This window comes from Pimephales promelas, chromosome 2, assembly GCF_988280905.1.
Source record: "Pimephales promelas chromosome 2, fPimPro1.hap1.1, whole genome shotgun sequence".
Lineage (NCBI taxonomy): Eukaryota > Metazoa > Chordata > Actinopteri > Cypriniformes > Leuciscidae > Pimephales > Pimephales promelas.
In genome coordinates, this window is record NC_142770.1 from 10,180,945 (window position 1) to 10,203,421 (window position 22,477).

Consider the following 22,477-nt stretch of genomic DNA (forward strand, 5'->3'; position numbering starts at 1 on the left):
ACACCATTTCATGATGGAGATTAGCCAGCACACGAACCATTTTCTTCAAAGCATTTGCTCAGAGCTCAGACACAACCTCTGGTTTCTCATCACCCTTTACCAAATCTAAAGAGGCTCATCAGTGAGTATGGGCTGTGTTTCAAAACCTAGACGTTTTTTGAGGCAACAATAAGCATTAGACGTTACCAATGCTGTCTATGCAGATTTTAAGACGCATAACTCCATGCAGGACACGATCTAGATCTGAGGATGATCTCCGGTTGCGCAATCCTGGACTTCTCTCAGTTGAGCTCTGAGACTCAGTCAGACAGTCCAAAGAAACTTTCATTACAGCAGCAGGCGAAACTCGCCCTTCTTCTGTGAAGATTGAGCTGAACCAAATATTGTGAGTATATATTGCACTCCTTATAACATTTAGGTTTATTGTCCTTTACGGTTCTGTTTTTTATATATACACCGTTTATTATAACAATATTATAACAATGCGAACAGTCTATAGCTTAGGAATGCAGCAGCTTCGCTTGAATATCATTTATAAAGCCAAAATCGACATTTCTGCAGTGAATATCGTTAAATATAGGTGTAAGTCGACTGAAACGCCTAAAACTATGACAATCGAACGTTGTACGCGTTAATGTTACCTAAGACGCATCAACCGGCGTAGCATAAATGCTAACGCTCACGAGCACATTATACAGTAAGAAACTAAGAATATATTTTACAATCGGTTAGTTATTCATTTTGTATTCTTCAAAAATGATTTAATTTAACAAAATATTATTTCAAGTACCAATGTTTTAACGATCGTTCCGTTTTAACTGAACAAATGACATTTAGCCGAACGCTACAAGCTTTGTTTTGTTAGCACACCGGCTAGCTGTTTAATATTCAAATTTCATTTCGGTTTAAACTGTCGAAATGCACATTTATATTAGCTTAAATTTGATATGCAATGTTAATATGTAGGGAACGTCTCCTGGTGCTAGGTAGGTATTAGTAAGGTGTTTTTGTTTTTTAAGAAATAGCTATTGATGAACCTGCGAGCTGACAAGCTAACAGATTGACAATCTTAGCTTTTCAATAAGCAATGTTTCTTTATTATAAATAATCGACTAGGTTATCTAATATTTATGTATATGTATCTATTTAAAGGTATAGTTGGGTTCTATATATTTAAAGTTTTTTGTGCGTTTTCTATTATTTTCCAGTTATATCCATCCCTAGTCAAATTGCTTTGTTTCTTTCTTTCCTGTCCTGAGGGGTACGATGTTATGCAAAATATTACATAGGCCTAGAAATATGATTTTCTCAAGAAGTGTTAGACTACGAGTTTCTTGGAGGGTCATTTAATAATTTTAAATTTGTCTGGCCTTATTTGGATGCTAAATCTTATGGGAATGTGATTGTGCACACGTGCTTATTGTCTCTTTCTTAGCACAATATTCAATATGTAAGATGAATGTAGTTTTGTATATTGTTAAATTATGAGTTGTATAAAACTCGACAATCCTGTCTTGATAAATCAAGTGAACTCAAAATCTGTTTAACCTGCTTTAGGGGGTTTCCAATAGACAAATGGCAAGAGATAAGTCAACATGCTTTGAACTGAGGTCGTTTTTTCCATGACCACATTGGCATCTGAACTTTTTTTTTTTACTTTTTAAATCACATGCAGGCATGTAAATTACCTTGCTGATTCATATTAAATACATTTACCTTCACATTAGTCACATGAAGTTGACAAACAGGTCGCAATGTCATGATTACACACTGCATTTTCTAGCATCAGTTCCTTGTTTGGAGATGCTGGGTAATAGTTAACATTAAACCAAATGGCCATTTTCCATTTTAACAAGCTGTTTATATGTGTGTGTGTGTGTGTGTGTGTGTGTGTGTGTGTATATATATATATATATATATATATATATATATATATATATATAGTTAGGATGTTAGGATGGTCACTAGTTAGGATGGGCCTATGTTTTAAAAAAAAATAATATAATGTATATTACACACGCATATGCACACACACACACACACACACATATATTCTCTCTCTCTCTCTCTCTCTCTCTCTCTCTCTCTCTCTCTCTCTATATATATATATATATATATATATATATATATATATATATATATATAGAGGGAGAGAGGGGTTCCCATTTTCTCAATCACACATCAAACTTAAATATAGGTATTGGGAAATCCTGGTACCAATACATTTATGTCAGAAAGAAAATGAGTGGGTGTGGCCTCCTAAAACGGTGCTTTTGATGGCTGCCACAAGAGGAAGTACCTTAGTTGCATGGGTGGCTGCTGAAGATAACAGCACATATTTGAATAGCCTAAATGCACCCATTTGGTAAGAGAATGCATGTTTATATGTGTATATATATTTATTTATTTATTCTACATTATCATACACAAATTATTAGTGTTTATGTATTATTTGGTTTGTTTACTCATCACATTTTTAAGGGGTCAGTTCTTACACTTGCACATGACTTGCACATGTGCTAAAAATACCTACAGGAATCCTTACGAAAGTTGGCGGCGTCATTGCGATTTGGTGGAGTCCTGAATGGGAATATTTAAGTGTTGAGATTTGCACTCCTTTTACAGCATTTCAGAAAGGAAACAGGCGTGTTACTTGTTACCCTATAATTTTATTTTCAGCTTCCCTTTGTTAATGAAGCATGAGTGTGCAATTGCCGCGCATGTGATAGAAACTGTGATGTTTGTTATGGCTCATGTTTCCGTTCCCTATAGGTCAGTATTTCTGATTTCTTGCTCCTAGAAACATGTTCACGCAGTTTTGATATTTGTGAGATGAGTCACAGAGAGGGGTACATAACTTGATTTGAGCTTGAACGCTTCCTTGTGATGTCTCCCTCTGGAGCGGTCGAAGCAGTTGTGTTTTACTTATTATTAGTCATTTGAAATCCCCTTGGTTTTGTGCTGCGGGGGTGTTGTTTTGGTTATATAATTGCTATATTGGGCAGCACTAAGGTACGGTCGCAGACTAAGCTGTAATAAATGATGAGTCAGGTTATTGCTGCTGCTCTGGACTTCCCGGGTCTGAATGTTTTATAGAGCTCATGTTGTCGTGCCGGAGAGGCGTTGTCGGGCTGCAGCCTAAGAGTTGAAATGTGATGATCGCTGAAAGTTGGTATTCTTTGATAGCATTACCAAAATAAACCTACTGTACTTGAGTCACTGATAAGATTGTCTATGATGACGAGGGAGAGAAATCTTTACAAAAATAACATGTCATATGATTTCATGCACTAATGATTGTGGGCTAATCTTTGCATTCATGTTGTCGTTTTTTTCTTTTTTCAACAAAGGCCAAGTAGCCAAGTAAAAATTTTCTTTGCTTCTTTCTTGATTATTAACTTAATAGTTTTTAAACATATTTTTCAAGTATGAAAAATAATTTTTTTGGATAATATGAAGTTTTCCTGAGATTTGATTTAAAATCAAAAGTGATGCATACAATTTGTTGTGCCTTATTTATAAAGTGAGCCAATTATTTTTTTTTTTGTAAATAGTTTGTGAAACCATTTACTTTAAATTATTACTTTATGGGGCTGTCAAACGATTAATCGCGATTATTCGCATCCAAAATAAAAGTTTGTGTTTACATAATATATGTGTGTGTACTGTGTATAATTATATATATATATATATATATATATACACACATGCTTGAATATATTTAAGAAATAATTTCATATATACTGTATATATTTATATATAATTTTTATTATATTTAAATATAAATATTTTATATATAAAAAACTTTTTTTTCCTAAATATACACGCAAAATACAAACAATTATACACAGTGCACCCACATATATTATGTTAACACAAACTTTTATTTTGTGTTTGTGTTATTTTGTGTCAATATATAAATATCGAAATGTTTCAAGAAAAGTAACATTGAATCACACAAGTTTGTCGTGCTTACGTTTCATAAATGAGGCTCAATTTATGATATTAGAAAGGTGTTTTTAAATGTTTTATTTTTATTAAATAGGTTAATTTAGCATGTTGGAATGAACTACACATTTTTCTGCATAGTAAAATCATTGGTGTTTTTTTTGTCTTGCAGGTTATGTTTTTCACACTATGTGTTGAACGCCCCCACAATGCCAGGAACTATTTAAGAACTGTGATCTTTGGAAGAGCTTTATCGGTTCCAGTGGAACCTCTAGGACTTACTGCCGTATCGCTTTACGCAAACGCACATTGATACAAATGCAGCAATAAGAGAGATTTCGGGGACCGGTGCATCACAGACCGCACATTGCTACAATGCCCGTGCAAGCCCCGCAATGGACCGAGTTTCTGTTGTGTCCCATCTGCACGCAAACCTTCGAGGAGAGCCACCGCAAGCCCATCAGCCTGGGCTGCGGACACACCGTGTGCAAAATGTGCCTGAACAAACTGCACCGCAAGGCCTGCCCATTCGATCAGACTGCCATCAGCACGGACATCGAGCAGCTGCCCGTCAACACTGCGCTGTTGCAGCTCGTCAGCGGCCAGGTGAGTCTAATGAGTTAATTTACACAACAACAGCATTTTAGAAAACGCAAACTTTTGAAAATGGGTTACCAAGTAGTGCTGGGCGGTATACCGGTTTATACTAAAAAACGGTGTATATTTTTGTTATAACATTAATTTTTAATATACCACCATACCGATTTAATTCACTGCGCCGCGCGACACTGTTTCAGACAGACCCTTTACAATGTTGCACGTCTAAGCAGCGACTGCAAGGCGAGGCCGAGGGTATACAACAGTGCTCTGGTGTTACGTTACAGGGAAGGTGGATGCTGCAGAAGGTGGATGGCGTTATTTTCCTGTCAAATGTCGAGAGTGCACTATTGTAGCGCGAAAGTACATTAATATAATGTGCGCGCTCTCAGATACACGCTGCTCTTGTAAGAATAGCTCTATTTTCTCTGGGCTCGCTCCTGCACATAAAACGTGTTCAGTGCAAATCACGAATCTCTCCTCTTCCCCAGATAACAATCGTAGGTTATAAGAACGTTCTCGTAACGTTCCCATTAATAACAAAAAAATTTATTTTTGAATGTACTAGGAACATTCAAAACGTCCAGTTTTTTAGATGTTTTATTAACGTTATTTCTTGGTTATAAGAACGTTATTCAAAACGTTATAAGAACATTCAGTTCTCCTGTTATATAAACGTATTTTAAAGTTATATCCTGGTTATAAGAATGTTATTAGAATGTTAAGAAATAACAATTTTATTAAATGCTTTGAACATCAGATAATTCGGCTTAATTTTGAAAAAAAAAAAAAAAACGTGATATTTGGTCAAACCACCCAGCATTATTACCAAGTACACGTTTTTTTTTAACCGGTCCCTGCGTAAATAACAAAAACGCTAATCTCTGAAAACGATGACGTCAAGCACATGCGTATTACATGTTTAATCTATAGTGTTTAATCGCCTTCTAATGGCCTGGCAGCGGAATAGAGCATTTTACAGGAATCCTTATGAAAGTTCTTGGTGACGTCATTGCGATGAGGAATCTGAATCTGAATAGTTTGTGTTGATTTGTACACCTGACAAAATTTGCAGAACAATGATAAATGTGACCGCACAATTCTGTTCACGGATTTGCGTGATGAACATGAACACGTAGGGTCGGAGGCATCAAGATCATGTGTGATCATTTTAGGTAGGGGCGTATTTTGTTTTGGTGATTTCAAAACATCAACAGCGTTTACAAGAAATCGCTTACTGCACCTTTAATACACAGCTAAAATTCCCATGCAAGCCCTGCAACTCGTAACCAATTAGAATATGAGCTGAAGAAAACCTTTTGCCTTTTTCGGATTCCTATTTAAAAATCACTGGATTTAACCCTCAAAAATGTTGCAGAGCAACAATAAATATGACGGCACATTAATACACAGTTACAATGCGCATGCAAATTCCTGGATTTGCATGATCAAATTGAACATTAGCAAAACATGGCAGGGAAACCATTTCTTTCACACAAAACTCCCAATTGCAGAGATTCCTATGGAAATGACTGGATTTCACCTGCTAAAATACGCAATTGTACAATTGTTTCCCAACCCTGTTCCCGAAGGCATACCAACACTACACATTTTCCAACTCTTCCTAATCAAACACCTGATTCAACTTATCAGATCTTTAGTAGAGACTCGAAGACCAAAGATATGCGTTGTTAGTGGCCCTCCAGGAACAGGCTTGAGAAACACTACGTGCCGGCTCAGTGTGCAACACCTTTACTTTATTGACTCTTTGTTTGCCTCCCCCCCCCCAATCGAAACTGTTGAACAGCGAGGATGAGGAAGTAAAACTGCAGTGGTTCCTTGTCACTTAAATATTGTGCTTTTTTTACCTTTTTAAATTATCTTGATAACAATCGCTCAAACAGCACAGCAGTTGGGTTTTCACTGAGTTTTTACTGCATCCACTCATGTCTGAATCAAGAGGACGAGCAGAATGAGTCAGGTGGAGCTCAGGGCGTCAGGTTTCTAAAGATTAGCTCGCGTTCGTTCCGGTCTGGTTGCATTTCAGACCTGATGTGACATACCGAAGCGTGACAATGCATGATAGGAGGCAGTAAAAACACACTAGTTCTTCACAAACACAGCCAATAGAGAACCAGGAATTTGAATCAACATTTGCCAGTCACTCCCAGGGCTGTCTGTGAAAATACTTCTCTATTCTGCACACTCTATGACAGGTATGACTGTCGCAACTATTAGATTATTGTCTAGTCGTGATTATTTTAGATGACTGCAGTCATTGACTGCTTCACTGCATTCAAATAAGGGAATTTAAGCAAACACAAAAATGCCACTGTCACATTTGCGTAACTGCAGATATTTTGGTTCGTTTCAGGGTTTCACACAAAGCTGATGAGGTGTAGATGAGAGCGTTTGTCCAAATCTGAAATGAGCAGCATTTTAAAAATTGCCAACTACACACAGAAAATGACTTTAAATTCATAAAGAAAAAAGTTAAGAAGTTAGCTTAGAAAATGTTACTATTGGAAAATAAGAATAATGATTACTACTACTATAGTTGAGATGGGTACCAAAAATTACAGTGTGAATCACCAAAAGGATACATATTTTAAATTATATCGTCAAATTTCAGTATTTATAATTATATTATTCATTTAAATCTGTCAACTACACAAAGAAACTCAAGGGTCTTTATTCATGCAAATGACTAAAATAGTAGTAAAAAATTAGTTTGTACCGCTATTACTACGACTAATAATAGTATTAGTATGGAAATATGAAGTATGGAAATCAGACTTGGCAATCATAAAGAGGATGGAATTATTTCTTCCTATTTTAATATTTAAAATCATATTATTCATATCCATATATAATATGTTCTTATACATATTGCCATTTTTAAATGCCAAAACAAAACAAAAAAGTCAGTGAAAAGAATTGTGTCACATTTTAGTTAAATATACAATTCACACTATAACTATGTTTTTTTTTCTCAATTTTTTTTTTCCTCAAAATTTTTCCTAATTACTGCTTAATAGTTAGGTAGTTAAGTTTAAGTATTGGGTAGGATTAAGTATGAAGAAACATGGTATTAATATGTGATTAATAAACATTTTTTATTATAAACATCAGTCAAGCTCCAAGACAATAATACACTACTGAAATGTAAATGAATTGTTACTTATAAATGTGTTTACTGTCACCTTTGATCAATTTAATGTGTCCTTGTTGAGTAAAAATATTCATTTCTTTTTAAAAATGGTATAATTAAGAATCAATGCACCATTTTAAAGTTTCAGTCCTAAAGCACTCAGAAATGCAGTTATTAATATGACCATTAATCATCCAAACCTCATAACCATGACAGCCCAACCTTATGGTCAAAAAGGTCATTCCTCTCTCTGTTTTTGATGATAAATCACATTGTTATGACTATGAGAGTGGTTGCTCAGCGTGATGCAGGCTGTGGGTGTGAGCGTGTTCTCTAAAAGAGGAATGTTCACTGCTCATCAAATGCTGGTCAGTTATGTGAAGAATTCTTGCAAGACGTTATAGACGAGAACTATTTTTAGCATGGTAACAGACAAATGTTGTTGTTTTTTTTCTCATCCAGGTACCCAAACCTTCCCCCGTCAGTTTACTGACAGCGGCAGAGGACATCCAGCACTATGAGGAGTCCCGCACATGTGTGGAAGACCTGGCGCTTTATCTCAAACCCCTGAGCAACACCAGAGGTCCCTGCCGTTTGTTCATTTATTCAGTAGAAGTTAGCATATGCTTTCATGGTTTAAGAAATGTATTATCGCACATCAGCAAATTGTAATTAGATTGCAATTGCATCGTAAAAAGAAACAAAAACTGCTTCAAATTGTAATTTATAAAAAATTATATTTTTTGGTTTTTATTTGAATAAATTACTATTTTTTAAAGTGTTTATGGTTTTTAAGTGATTCATCATAAACATTAATTCGTCATCAAATGCATCAAGACATCAATTGGATTGTGACTGCGCCGCAAAACGGAACAGTTTTAGTATTTCTTTGCAATATATTAAAATATTTTATTTTGCAATATTTTATTTTATTATTTATTGTGTGAACAAATGAATAAAATGCAATATTTTATTTAATTATGCCAAATATTTATTTATATATTAAATGAATGTATTAATTATTGTAATTACAGTTTTTCATTTAAAGTTTTATTTATTGACAATTGTTTGGATGTGTATCATCCTTCGTGTCATTAAGGCTGCATTTACACTGCAGGTGTTGATGCCCAAATCCGATTTTCTGACTATATCTATTTTTTTGACTACCTTTTAAAAGTGACCCCGTATCTGATTTTTGCATTTAAACTATACCCTGCTGAAACTACCAAATGTAGACGTACTGACCCGGAAAATGAAGTAAAACAGCACAAAATGCAATGAATGCAGATGCGAATAAAATTATCCAGAGTTTTTCTATCCACAATATTTTGAAAAGTCATCAAAACATTGGTCTCGTACAGCGGAGAAAAAAAGTGGAGAGGCACTGTAGCCACTAGCGCTTAAAACCGTGCCTCCATATATCTCGTGAAATGTCTTCAAATACGGATTTAGTTCTGTAACAACCCTGCAGTCTTCGCCCCAAACACTCTTCCATCGCGCCTGTAATCGCGCACTATTTTAATGACGTACGACTCGCATTTACTGGGGAATATCCGATTTGTCTGCTTTCATGGCACATGCAAATGCACTTATCCCATTTAGTACCACCACATATGAATGAGGCCTGAATCAGATCTGAGAAAATCAGAATCCATGCATTTTTTTCACCGGTCCTATCCAATCTGTGCCACATGAGAGGAAAAAAAAAAAAAAATCGGATTTGGGTCAAATCGGCTTGAACCATGCAATAAACAAGGCCTTAGTATTGAGTGAAAAGGCTCAGTTAACGCTTGGTGTTTGTTGGTCCGTGCAGGTGCAGGCCTGAATGGCGCCGCTCAGAGCGTGCTCAGCAGACCCATGCAGCGGAAACTGGTGACTCTGGTGCACTGCCAGCTGGTGGAGGAGGAGGGCCGCATCCGGGCCATGCGGGCGGCCCGTTCTCTGGGTGAACGCACGGTCACTGAGCTCATCCTCCAGCACCAGAATCCCCAGCAGCTCTCCTCAAACCTGTGGGCCGCCGTCAGAGCCAGAGGCTGCCAGTTTCTCGGCCCTGGTAAGATTTGACCATCATAACCTGATAGCAGGCCGGAGAAATCATATGCGAGTACTAACAAAATATTGGTTGTCATCCAAAAGCCATGCAGGAGGAAGCACTGAAGCTGGTTCTTCTCGCTCTGGAAGATGGTTCGGCCCTCTCACGGAAGGTTCTGGTTCTGTTTGTGGTTCAGAGACTCGAACCACGTTTTCCTCAGGCCTCAAAAACCAGCATAGGACACGTGGTGCAGCTCCTCTACAGGGCCTCCTGCTTTAAGGTGCCTCAACTTTTCCTTTACCATATTCAGGGTTCCTTCGCAGGTTGGCAAAGTATGGTATTAGAAAGTGTGTGTGCGCCACTCGATCATTTGCACCTTTAACTTTTACATTACATTTTACATTTACAGTATCAAACTGATGTGTCAGAGGTAAATGTGTAGGAACCCTGCTCATATTTTTTTGTTTATTTGTTTTAACCTCAGGTCACTAAACGTGATGAGGATTCCTCCCTGATGCAGCTGAAGGAGGAGTTTCGCACATACGAGGCTCTTCGGAGAGAACACGACTCTCAGATCGTTCAGATTGCGATGGAGGGCGGACTGCGTATCGCCCCTGACCAATGGTCCTCTCTACTGTATGGCGACCAGTCCCACAAGTCCCACATGCAATCTATTATAGACAAGGTATGCACTCGCAAAAAGTATTATTTTAAGATTTCACTAGGTGGTGCTGTAGGCACTACCCAGTTTAACACCCCTCCCTGTGTAGAGAGCGCCTTTAGGGTGTAGCAAATGTTACGTCGTGCATAAAAACATGTTGATTTTGTCTGTTGGTATGTGGAGTATGTGTTTATGTGGGTTTGTGTGTTTCAGCTGCAGACACCAGCATCGTTTGCTCAGAGTGTTCAGGAACTCACTATTGCCCTTCAGAGAACCGGAGATCCAGCCAATCTCAACCGCCTCAGACCCCATCTGGAGCTCCTGGCCGACATCGACCCTAGCCCAGGTCTGTCGGCCTGCTCTATTCACACATTTACCAGCACAACCATAATACATTCATTAAAAAATAATCATCTGACTTGTTATTCAGATGCCCCTGCGCCCACATGGGAGCAGCTAGCCAAAGGATTGGAAGCGGTGCGGACCGTCGTTCACGGCCTGGTGGATTTCATCCAGAACCATAGCAAGAAGGGAGGTGATCAGCAGCAGGTTGGTAATCAGATCACAAACATAAAATATGAACTTTTCAACATTTGAATATTTAATACCTATTAATAGCTTTAAATCACTGATCAAAATAATGATTCAGAATTGTCTCATGATTTACGACCAGTGTTTATAAGAGGAAATGGCTTGTTTTTATTATTATTATTTTAGTTGTAGTAGCAGAAGCACTATTTTTTTTCTACATTTTGCAACAATAGTTGGTTTTATCTAAAGTTGTGAATTTAACTTGAGCGCAAAATTGGAATATCGCATAAAACATTTGCGGATAAAGCGTTGTTTACATCCCATGTGTTCAAGAGAACAAAACCATGATTTCCTGGGAAATAAAAAATATCTGTAATAATGTAAGGGAAGAAACTGTGGCTCTTTTTCGCACATCTTAATGACTCGGAGCACGAAACGCAATAAACGCCGTCATGTTTTTCCTGATGTTTGGGAACGCAATCGTGTAAGACTGGGAGGGCATTATACCGAATCATTTTGATGACAGATTTTGACTCAGGCATTTTCCAACATTTGAGATAATGTGCGATGCGATTGGTCCGCTGGTTAGTCCAGTTATCGAATCACATCCTCTGAGGCAAAATCATGTGTTTTTTGGTTGTGCATCGAGGGATTTATTCGGTGAATGTGTTTCCACTGTAGTTTAATCGGATAAAAAAAATATCCGCCTCAATTGAGCGCATACGTTGTTTATGCCCTTATTTTTTTACATATTCACATCTTGGTGTTTCCATTCAGTGTTTTATTTTTAAAGCAATATCCCCAAGTTTGCATAAAAATAGGTGGATGGGAACATTTGACTAATTGTCTATATATCAGTGTTATTTTAGCGTTTATAAACTATTATAGTATTTCTTATTAGCATTTTCTGTTTAGGATTTAGAAACTGTTTTTTTCTAAAGATTTCGCAGATTGCAAACATTCAAATACCTTGCACAAAAATACGAGTAAACATATCTCACTTCCTGCCCACAGCCACCTCAGCACAGCAAATACAAGACCTACATGTGTCGGGACATGAAACAAAAAGGCGGCTGTCCTCGTGGAGCAAGTTGCACCTTCGCTCACTCTCAGGAAGAGCTTGAAAAGTGAGCGGCACGTTAATGATGTAAAATACTATGGAAAAAGTTTTAGCACCAGCTTAACCTTCTCTTCTCTGACGACAGGTACCGTAAGATGAATAAACGTCTGGGATTGCGCCGACAGCTCAGTCAGTCCCTGACCCAGCTGAACGAGATAGACTTCGGCGCTGGGCTGTTAGCTGACGAGGGGCCGCTGATGGAGGGCCTTCCACGCAAATCCTCTTCCATCAGCAATGGCATCCTAGCAGCAGGACCTGGATCTTCTCTGGTCCACCTGGTTTCCAGAGGCTCGGACCCGTCTTATGAACCATCACACAAACCGGGGAAGATGGACTCGGGGAGCCTCAGTGCCCCTGGCTCACCTCCAGACTCGTGAGTTTGATTTATTGATTGGCATCTCCGTGATTTTGCCAAGTACGACATGTTCCTGGATCAACATCTAGTCCTAAGCCTATCCTTACTCCTAAACACAACCCATAACTTACCCGTAAAATCAGAGTGGGAATTATAGGTGAATAACACTGATGTAGAAGCACCTAAACCTGATTGTAAGCCTAAACTTTACACAATAAAGGGGTCATGAACTGGCTTTTTACATTTTATTATATTGTTGTCTGAAGTCAACTTATGACGTTCGCTTGGTTTTTGCATTCAAAAACATCAAAATGAACAAGTAATAGGCTATTTTCTACCCTAGTTTTGAGCCTAGTAGTAACAGTATCAACACTATTTTTTGCAGTATAGACTAATTGTGTATAAATCAGTGTTCTTTTAATATAATTTGTGATAAACGTATTTTTGCCTTTTTTGTATTTCTATTTAGCTTTCATTTATTTCTTATTTCAATCCTTGTAATTTAGTTGTTATTTATAACTTATTTTATTTCAGTTAGTTGCCAAGACAACATTTCTTATTTTCATCATTAAATTAAATTTATTTAATAATTATATTTTATATAAATTACAATTTTAGATGACAAACTTGATTAACGATAAATTTGCCGTGACAACTTAAATACGTTGAAGTTATAAAATTTAGCTTCATTTGTTTAATAGTCTGTTTTAGTTATACGACACTGTTATACAATATTAAACTTGTTACACCGCTACTTACCATACAAATGCATAAATGGACAAATTGATTTGAGTTGAAAATATTAATTATCTTAAAAACTGCGGACTGACTGCAATTTCTCTCTTGATTTTCAGATTGGAATCCATCCCAAAATCTGGAATGCTCATGAATTCCCACCATAGGGTGCCAGGCGAAGGCTCAGTCGGGCAGAAGCACATGTCTGCTGTGCCTAGAGGTTCTTACTCATATTCGCCACACCAGTCTGAACTGTATTACCCTGAAACTAGAGCACCACCGCCACCATCCGCCCAATATGAATCCCCCCAATACTCTGCAGGTACAAAAACACACACAAAAAAATTAAAACAAACACATTGTTGCATGTGTACATGAAAAAATGTTTCCATTTTCTCATTTCAACAGGTAATCCTTATCCCCACCACCACCACCAACCACGCTACGCCCGTCATCCCGCTCCAGATCCAGGCATGCCACCATATCTGGACACTTGTTCCAGCTCCTCCTACCCAAAGCATCAGTTGGCCAACCCCAGCTCCCATTACGGATACCCTTCACATCACGATGGCCGTCGCCACTCAGCCTACGCCCATCCCCAAACATACGCCCCACGAGAGGAACTGGTCCGAAGGAGTCCAGACATTCCTCCGCCACTACAGCCCCAAAGCACCGGTGGCTCGTACCCACCGGAATCAGCTCAGGAAAGATACGCCAGTGAGAACTATAACCACTCCAGTCAGATCAGGAATTATCACAGGGTAAGATCCATTGCTTACAATATTTGAACTGCATCGGCCCTGTTTGAAACCTAAAGAAAATAATATGTCCCCAGAATACCTACACGACTCGAGCACAGCCCTCCCTAGACTACCTGCACCGTCGCAGACAGGAGATCATGGCCCAGCTAGAGGACAGGAAGGTGGTATCCCCGCTGCACTTCGGCTCCTCGCACTCATACGACCCCAGCTACCCTCAGGACATGAGGGGTCAGAGCCATGTAAGCCAGGAGAATACTTCACGTAAATAATGATAATAAAGAAGATGTGAGAAGGCCTACACTTTAAATCTAAATAAAACACTGGTTCAACGTTCACAATTGAAGACAGCCATAAATACAAGTATTGTAATTTTACAATTGTAATGTAAAACGAGATACAATTATTATTATATTTGACTTATAATTATTTTACAGTGAAAGATTATAAGTTGTATTTTTATAGTGAAATATACCGTGTATGGTTTTATTTAATAATACAATTGTAATAATGATAATAAATATTATTGTTATTGCTATTATTTCATAGTTGTATTGATATATAATCACAAAATTTAGTAAAATATGGTGCTTTTTCTTGTTTTAATTGCAATTTTCATTAGAATTATTATTATTATTTTTTTTTTCCAGTTCGAAATTATTTGAAATCACGCAGCCCTACAAGGTAGCGTTTGGTAATGAGTTGCCATGTCATTATTGTTCACAGTACATGGAGGAGAACCCCCACGGTTTTGGACACTTCCGGGAACAGGACTACACCGCCTCATATTCCCCTTGGTCATGTGACACCTTCGGTTCCTACATCGGCAGCAAGGATATGAAGTCCAAAGAGGGCATGAACTCCATGGAAACAGTAAGTTTGGCCTTTCTATTGCTATAGACTTTCTAGAGCCATTTCTAGGGAACACAATATTATAAAAACTTAGTAATGGGCTCTTTTGACTTGAGGCTGTAAGCAACCACACAAAAGTCCCTAGCAATTTTCTGGCACCTAGGGGTTGCACAGACTAGTTTAATGCTTTGCAATGACTAGTTCTAGCATATATTTCTTAGTAACTAAAACCCACTGCTTTACTATTAGTAATAGAGAGACGCTGCCAGGTAGAATTAATTCACTAGCAATAATCTCAAAAAAACAAACATTCATATAAATGTAATCTTTACTGTGCTGCTAAATTGTATCTGATTTAGAACGAGCAGAAATCTGTGGGAAATTTAACGACCCGAAGACAAAGATCTGATAAAAATAAGCTGCTATGTAGGAGCAATAGCCTTGTGGGCAGCGCTGTGTCATATGCCATAGCTGTGCACAAAGTAACCCACGGTCCAATCTCGGCTCGAGGTCCAGGCTTATTTGTTCAATGACGTCATCCACAACTAATCACATAAACGTCGACTTAAAAAAAATCTGAAGTCGTTCCCTAGTGGCAACCAACCAACACCGTAGCATCATAATTTAGAATCTTCAATGGGCAAGAATTGCATTAGAAAAGCTGAAAGGCTTAGTAGGAAGTAGATTTCGTCAGTTTTCTCCCTCGCATTCAATTTTGAGCTGTTTTCAGTGGCTGTTCCATTACAAAAGGTTATCAGTGTTTATTCTGTCTAGTTTGTACTAACCATACTGTTGACAAACCAAAGGCCATATATGTATTAACAGAGGACCATTGAGTTTTGTTCATGGTTCAGGCTTATTCCATGTAAACAGTTTGATAATATTACTAAATATTTGACCAATGAAGTTGACATTTTTAAATAATAGTATGCTAAAAACGAGTTTAAGCATATTCTAATTTAGTTCTTCCATTGTAACCATTTCTCCCAGCAAAAAATTCAGCGCAGAGCGGCAGACGTGAAAGATGACGACCCTATCATTCCCTTTGGCTCCCTGCCGACCGTGTCTCGTTTTGGCGCCATTTCACGCACGTCTAAATCTGGCTACCCGCCAAACAGTGCGATGCCACCCTTGCCGAACTCTGCCAAACACACCGGTAAACTCCTCCTGCTTTGTATATCAGCATTGCTAATGGGACAACACGATTATTTCGTTTTTTTGAATGGTCTTTGTCTTGTCTTTTGAAGCCGACTACCCCTATGCGAACCACAGCGGGTGGAGCGGCGACTCCTACCAGCCGCACCAAACGTCTCAGGGGCACTTCAGCGAGCGGTATGTTGCCCTGCCCCGCTCTTCACAAGCAGTCGCTTGGTTTCAGTTTAGCCTGAATCTGTAAATGTCCTAAATGAGCAAAATATGTTCCGCTCATCCTGCAGATCCCCTGCCGTGCAAGCGCGTGAACAGCTGAGGATGGAGCTACAGCAGGTCAACCAGCAAATCAGCCAACAGACACACAGCCGTGGCCTGGAGGTGAGCTGAATATTTTTGAAGGCCGTCATTTTGAAGGCCTGTTCACATGTTGGATCCAACTAAATGGTACCAAATTATCTTTGTGAGGACGTTTTGTCCCCATAACGTAGGGTTTACCAGAACTGTGTGTGTAAGAATATCATGATTCAGCGTCTCATCCTCTCCTTTGGCAGAAGCCAAGCTCAGTGATGTCCCAGCCGCCTCGAGCGGACTGGTCCTCTGGGAGTTTGTCTAGTGAACAGCTGAGTCACGAGCTGCACCAGGTGGAGAGAGAGATCGACATGAGGACACAGGAGATGGCCATGGTTAGTGAGACATGCAATTTATAGAGCTTCTATTAATTATTCATAATTAATATATTCTATTGCCTCTGAATAATTTATGAGGCCACTGCCGTGTCTTGAGCATAAAATCCATTTTTAAGCAAGGTCATTTGTAAAAGTAGTTGTAGGCTGTATTGTAAGTTCAGGAAGTTCATGTGATTTAAATTATTTTGCCTTCAGGTGAACCACGATGGCAAGTACAAGCGGGTCTCAGTCGAAAACGGACAAGACGAACATGCTTTGCAACGAGAGGAGCATTCACTTACTCTTAGGTGAAATATAACAGTGAATTTTCCAGACTGATCTCATGAAATGGCGTATGTTTGACACGCCAATTCGTATTTCCATTTTTGGCGTGCTATCAACACGCATAATCGCTTTTCAGGGTGTTTATTACGCCGTTGACTTAACGTTATTACTGTATACAAATATATGACCTACCCCAACCCCGTCCCTAAACCTACCCGCCACTGGGGGTTATTAACATTTATGAATCTTCCCCTACCATCCTAGGAAAAAAATATCGCTCCCCAGATGTGGATCTACATTTTGCTTCGTTTCGCTCAGACATTTAATGGCGTAGACATACACGCGGAATCACTCGGACATTAATGGCGTAGACATACACACGAATAGCTCAAAATGCGTATAGATAACACGCCACTTGACTTGAAAGTGGCGTGTATGTTTACGCAAAACTCATGTTAGAATTTTCCTAAAATTATTTAAAGGAAAAAAAATTAGGGCTGTCAAACGATTAATCGCATCCAAAATAAAAGTTTTGTGTTTACATAATATATGTGGGTGCACTGTGTATAATTATATATATATATATATATATATGTATATATATTATATACACATACTTGCTTGTATATATATTTAAGAAATATTTTCATGTATATACTGCATATAGATTTATATATAATTTATATTATATATAAATATCAATATTTTAAATAATATATTTTCTTAAATATATATGCATATATATATACATATATATATATATATATATATATATATATACACATACACACAAAATAATTATACACATTGCACCCACATATATATATATATCGCGATTAATCATTTGAGAGCCCTAAAAAATATATATATTCCTCCTTTTTTTCTATTAGTAACATTTCAGGTGTGTCAAATGTATTTATTTGTTCTTAATTTTTTATTTTTGGGGGGAACTTTGTCCTGACAGGTTTTGTGAGACACCATAATTTGCTTTCAGAAATACATGTTCTACATCCACTACATTGAATGAAATGTTGTCCACCACAGTATTTCTCATTGCCTCACTCTCTTTTGTTGTAGTGAGGGTTTAAACGGCTCCATCGGTTTGGTCCAGGACTGCGGCCTCGTAAGCAGCAGCATGTCCTCACTGACCAGCAAGACGTCATCTCTCAGTTTGTCCTCTGAACAGGTGGCCAGCAGCCCTGATCTGCCCAAGAACGGAGTTGCCCACTCCTAGCTGGCTCTTTCTACCTCAGATTCTCCTTCCGCAAACCACCGGAGCGCTCTGTAACCAGTAGGCGCTCCAGTCCCAAGTTAAAGCCTCTGGAGCAGGATTCTCCAGCATCGCTGTCTAACACATGACACGCATTCACGTTAGCTTCCTCCACTGACCCTCCAACACCCGTCAGGCAAATATGGGTGGAGTTCGGTGGGATTCACTGTGCATGTGCCTCAACAGACTTGCACAATCACGCCCTGATTTAGTTTTTTTTTTAACAGCAGTATCTGCTGTTGAGTATTTTCTTTTTCCTGAGACAAGCCTTTTTCCATTGCCTCGTAAATCAGGGTGAATCCAAAATATCCTCAGTCTTAAGTATTTGTCAGGCAACATATAACATGATCTCGCTTATGTTGCTTAATGATCATTAATCCACTATCTTGGGTTTCAAAATCGCGTTTTTATCATAATGTGCTACGTTTTCGGTAGTTACGCTCTTGTTTGTGCTTGGTGTGGTGTTTACACTTCTGTCCTCTTCTGAGTTTACAGTTTTCAGACTCATAACTTGCTATAAGCGCAGGCTTGCTGCATATTCACCCAACAGAAAACATTGTTTTATCTTTGAGTGTCAAAACTATGTATCATGTTTTATACATTAGGCTTCATTTACAGTGTGATTGTTATGATGCACGTTATTGTGTGTTATAGAAATGCTCGTAACCGAAATGTTAACTGAATTGACCTCAATTGCACTCATGCCAACAAACCTAAAAGCCCCAAAAGTCTTAAAATGGCCCTTTTATTGTTTTCAGTGTATTACACTACACTGCCTGTGGGATTTCGATTGAACCGCCTATCATCATCATCATCTTCTGCTGTAATGTCCTCAGGGATGCATTATTCAGCCTCATTTTTTGTGGATAGAAATAACAATCCAGGTCAGTCTAGTTTTTTTCATAGTGGGTAAAGATACATTTTCCATCCTGAGGATGGAAAGAAAGCCGTTACAGTAATGCATAAAAATGCGTTCTGTTGTAAGAATGCGCATGTACTTCTCTTCACTCTGTCAGTGAAATTACGATCTTCAGAACGAGGCACATTTTTCGTATATGCAGTGTTTTTCACTTCGAAAGATGTGGCGTATATTCAGAGCAAAAAGAAAGACTTTGATCCAGCTGTAGCCGCCTCAAGACTCCCCTTCATTCTCTGTTTTGTCTTTGAAGTTTGATAAACCATTGTTTTGATGGGCCGGTTCGATCGAATTCCCCTACAGGCTGTGCTCAACCGTGTACATCACAATCCTCCTCAACGTCATTCAAATAGTGATGGGGGATAAACGGATCGTTTTCGCCATGTGATCTGTCTGACTGTTTGAACTAGAAAGAGTTGGACTAAGATAGCCAATCTACTAACAAGAATATTTCCCTATTTCACATTATTTGGAAACAACCAAAAATGTATTTTTGTAAACCACGACGAAAAGGAAAGGCGTTTGGCGAGTAAAAACATCAAGAGTGACCACCTATGGCTTTTATATTGTTGTTGGGTATAAAAGTCAATTTTTTTTTTTTACATTTGCTGTGCGAAAAATCTGAAACGCATTATCAAACAAGTTTTGAACGAACAATCTTCACGTAATTGCTGACGAGCACAAAAAAAACGTGACTGTTAAAGGACACAACACGTCGTCTGTAAAACACTTGCACTGTAAATCTCGAACTTGCATTCTTCCATGTATATCACTTCCTCGGTGGTGAGATCTCATCACTTATGAATTAGTCTTTTAAGTTGGAAATGAGTTTATTTTATTTTTTCCTGCTAGCATATAATAGTCTCTTGAGACATCCTACCGCAACCTTAAAAGCACCTATTTTGGTGGAACTTCTCTTAAGTTGGAGTTGATTTCTATTGTTTTTATTTACATTATTACGGTATTACTGTGGCTTTGATCTAAGCTTTTGACATTTTAAGCAATCGTCAAGATTGGATATTTCTGCGTTTAGGTAACAGAACTGTGATGCACAGTGTAGACTTTAAGGATAGCATGAATTTACCCTCAAATTAGTTTGAAAGAAACAGAATTTTGTTGGTTTGAAGCCAAATGGATTGCGAATATTGTTGGTGTTTAGTTAAAGGTGAAGGCGAATGAAATTTTTAGGATCTGGAATAGGTTCACTTGGGTAACGTCACCTTTATTGTTTTGTTTTAAAGGAACACCTGTCTTTATCTCAGGGTCGGTTTTTAGTGTATCTGGGTGTAAACGTCTTTGTCGCATTCAGGACTGCAATTTGTCTGTTTCGAGACTTGAAGACTTCAGGACTGTGCCTTTATGCAGATCTGCAGTTATTCACATATTGGGTGTGTAGATGTAGCTGAACCATCTTTATTTATAATATTCAAATCTTCTCAGTCTAAGTCAGCATTTATATTAAATGATCTCTTCGAATCTGCAGGCTTTTAGACCGCCAAACTGAGTACTGCCTATCCTTTCTGAGATAAAGGAATTTATTGCCAGGTCATTTGTTGTTGTAGCCATTTTGTGTATCTTTCGTGCAAGTGAACTTGAGTATTTAAGCATGCTTCATGGTGTGATGGTGGTCATTTGATGTTAGGGTTTTTTTAAGAGTCTGGATTGGAACAGGAAAACAAGGACAGTCTGTGAATTTTGGCATAGTGTGATATGGATATTCAGAGAGGGAGTATCAAGGCTCATATTGGAGGTCTGATAATACAGGTAAACAACTCAAGGTTTACTGTTCTCATATAAGCCATTGATACAATCCTCGACAGTTCCTTTGTACCAAACTGAGACTGATTCCAATGTGTTTTTTTTTAACCAAACAAGGATTGTATAAAGACTCTTGCAGAAGGACTGCTTGTGGTTTTGAAATTATGTATTTGAAGTCAGCCATTTGAAAACCAACTTTTTTAAACTATTGTTGCAAAGCAACATTTACATGATCACCCGATGAGCCAATGGGAATCACTATAGATTTGAAAAGGGAACCAAAATGTTTAACTTGATGAATCTCATGAAGTTTGGGGGGAAAAAAGTCATATTTCATCCTAAATGTAAAGTAGCCCTATGTGTATATTCATTACATTAAACGAATACTATTTTTGCGACCTTTTATTTTTTGCTTTGTGGAGATTATTTTCATTAAGCATAAGTAATGCGTTGTATTGTAGAAATGTACTTGATGCATCATTATAGTATTATAGTTTAACTTGTATTTTGAAAAATTTTATTTTGTTACTGTATTACGATAATGAGATTATTTTCCTGCATTGCGGTAATGACATTTTTTGGTAAATTGGCTTAGTTGTCTAAAAAATAAATGGTCCTAAAGATGTGCTTCATTTTTTTAATGCAATATTTTTAAAGTTATTTTGGGGTGAAATATGACTAATTTGTGAGATTGATCTGCCTATTGCTGACTTAAAGAAAAAAAAATGTTGTATTTATCATCAGTGTCTAATAAAAAGCCTCAGTGTTTCTTCACTGGAACTCTTTTTCTTATTGTGATTGTTGACCGTGTTCAGGGTTCAATACGAATGTAGTACTAATTAGTGTCGAAAGTTGTGAAAATGAGAAGGTAGGAATGGGTGAAATCGGATTTGACACTTAGTGCCTGAAACACCAGAGATTGTAGTCTGTTTTCCCACACAGAAAAATGATTAATGGTACATATTGTTCCCTGGTCGCAAGGGGAAAGTATGCGTCGTGCACATACACACGTAGTAGATTTATGAAAAGTCATAATATTACTTGAAAACATAAGGGTTGTGCACAAATACAGGCTTTAGTGTTTTAGCTTATAGCTGTAGAAGGTAGTTTTAAAATGATTGGCTGTGTGTTTGTGTTCAGGTGTGTCCAAAGAGAGTGCTGTCCACCTAATTTCTGTATGTTTGTTCCCACTGAAACTCATTGCTTGCACTCATGTATTGACTATTTTTTGTGAGATTGGGTGTTGCATTGTGGTCTTTATACCATGATTCCTAACATTGGGATATATAATTGTTTTTGATGATTTCTCCCATGTTATCTCATGATAGTCTGCTTAAATTAAGGTACACTTTAACGTCAACCCGAATAAGAAAATAAATGTTTGTATATTATACTCCAGTAAGGAATGTTTAGAATATTTCTCTAATGTGGATGTAGTTGTAAATCCTTTTTTTTTTCTCTTTGTACAAGAATTCACTGTGTGAAATTTTGCATTGCATTTTTGTATAATACAATTGCTTTTCTTTGAGAGGGCAGGGGGTATTACTAACTGGATTTTTGAATTAGATATCAAAAAAATGTGGGGGAAAAATTATTTAATAAGAAATGTATTTTATGTGCAGCAGTGATTCTGGCATGGATTATGATTAAATGATATTGTAAACCATTTTCCTCTCTGGTGTTTCTTACAA

The 22,477-nt window shown here is 37.8% G+C and overlaps 1 protein-coding gene across 1 annotated transcript; it reads left to right on the forward strand.

The window, feature by feature from the left end:
• The first annotated feature begins 228 nt into the window (after positions 1-228).
• Positions 229-22,454, forward strand: rc3h1a (ring finger and CCCH-type domains 1a). Its single transcript, XM_039682268.2, has 20 exons — positions 229-385; positions 4,121-4,554; positions 8,159-8,279; positions 9,510-9,749; positions 9,833-10,008; positions 10,213-10,413; positions 10,603-10,735; positions 10,820-10,938; positions 11,935-12,047; positions 12,126-12,413; positions 13,250-13,452; positions 13,539-13,891; positions 13,966-14,130; positions 14,615-14,761; positions 15,731-15,896; positions 15,988-16,072; positions 16,177-16,270; positions 16,444-16,575; positions 16,774-16,865; positions 17,920-22,454. Exons 2-20 carry the CDS (start codon positions 4,324-4,326, stop codon positions 18,074-18,076), a joined length of 3,216 nt encoding a protein of 1,071 aa, XP_039538202.2. The 5' UTR covers positions 229-385; positions 4,121-4,323; the 3' UTR covers positions 18,077-22,454.
• The last annotated feature ends 23 nt before the right edge of the window (positions 22,455-22,477 follow it).

Coding starts and splice junctions, on each gene's coding strand:
- rc3h1a (XM_039682268.2), top strand. CDS start 4,324: ATGCCCGTGCAAGCCCCGCAATGGACCGAGTTTCTGTTGTGTCCCATC. Junction 12,048..12,125: donor TCTCAGGAAGAGCTTGAAAA/GTGAGCGGCACG, acceptor CTCTGACGACAG/GTACCGTAAGATGAATAAAC. Junction 16,576..16,773: donor GGACACAGGAGATGGCCATG/GTTAGTGAGACA, acceptor TTTTGCCTTCAG/GTGAACCACGATGGCAAGTA.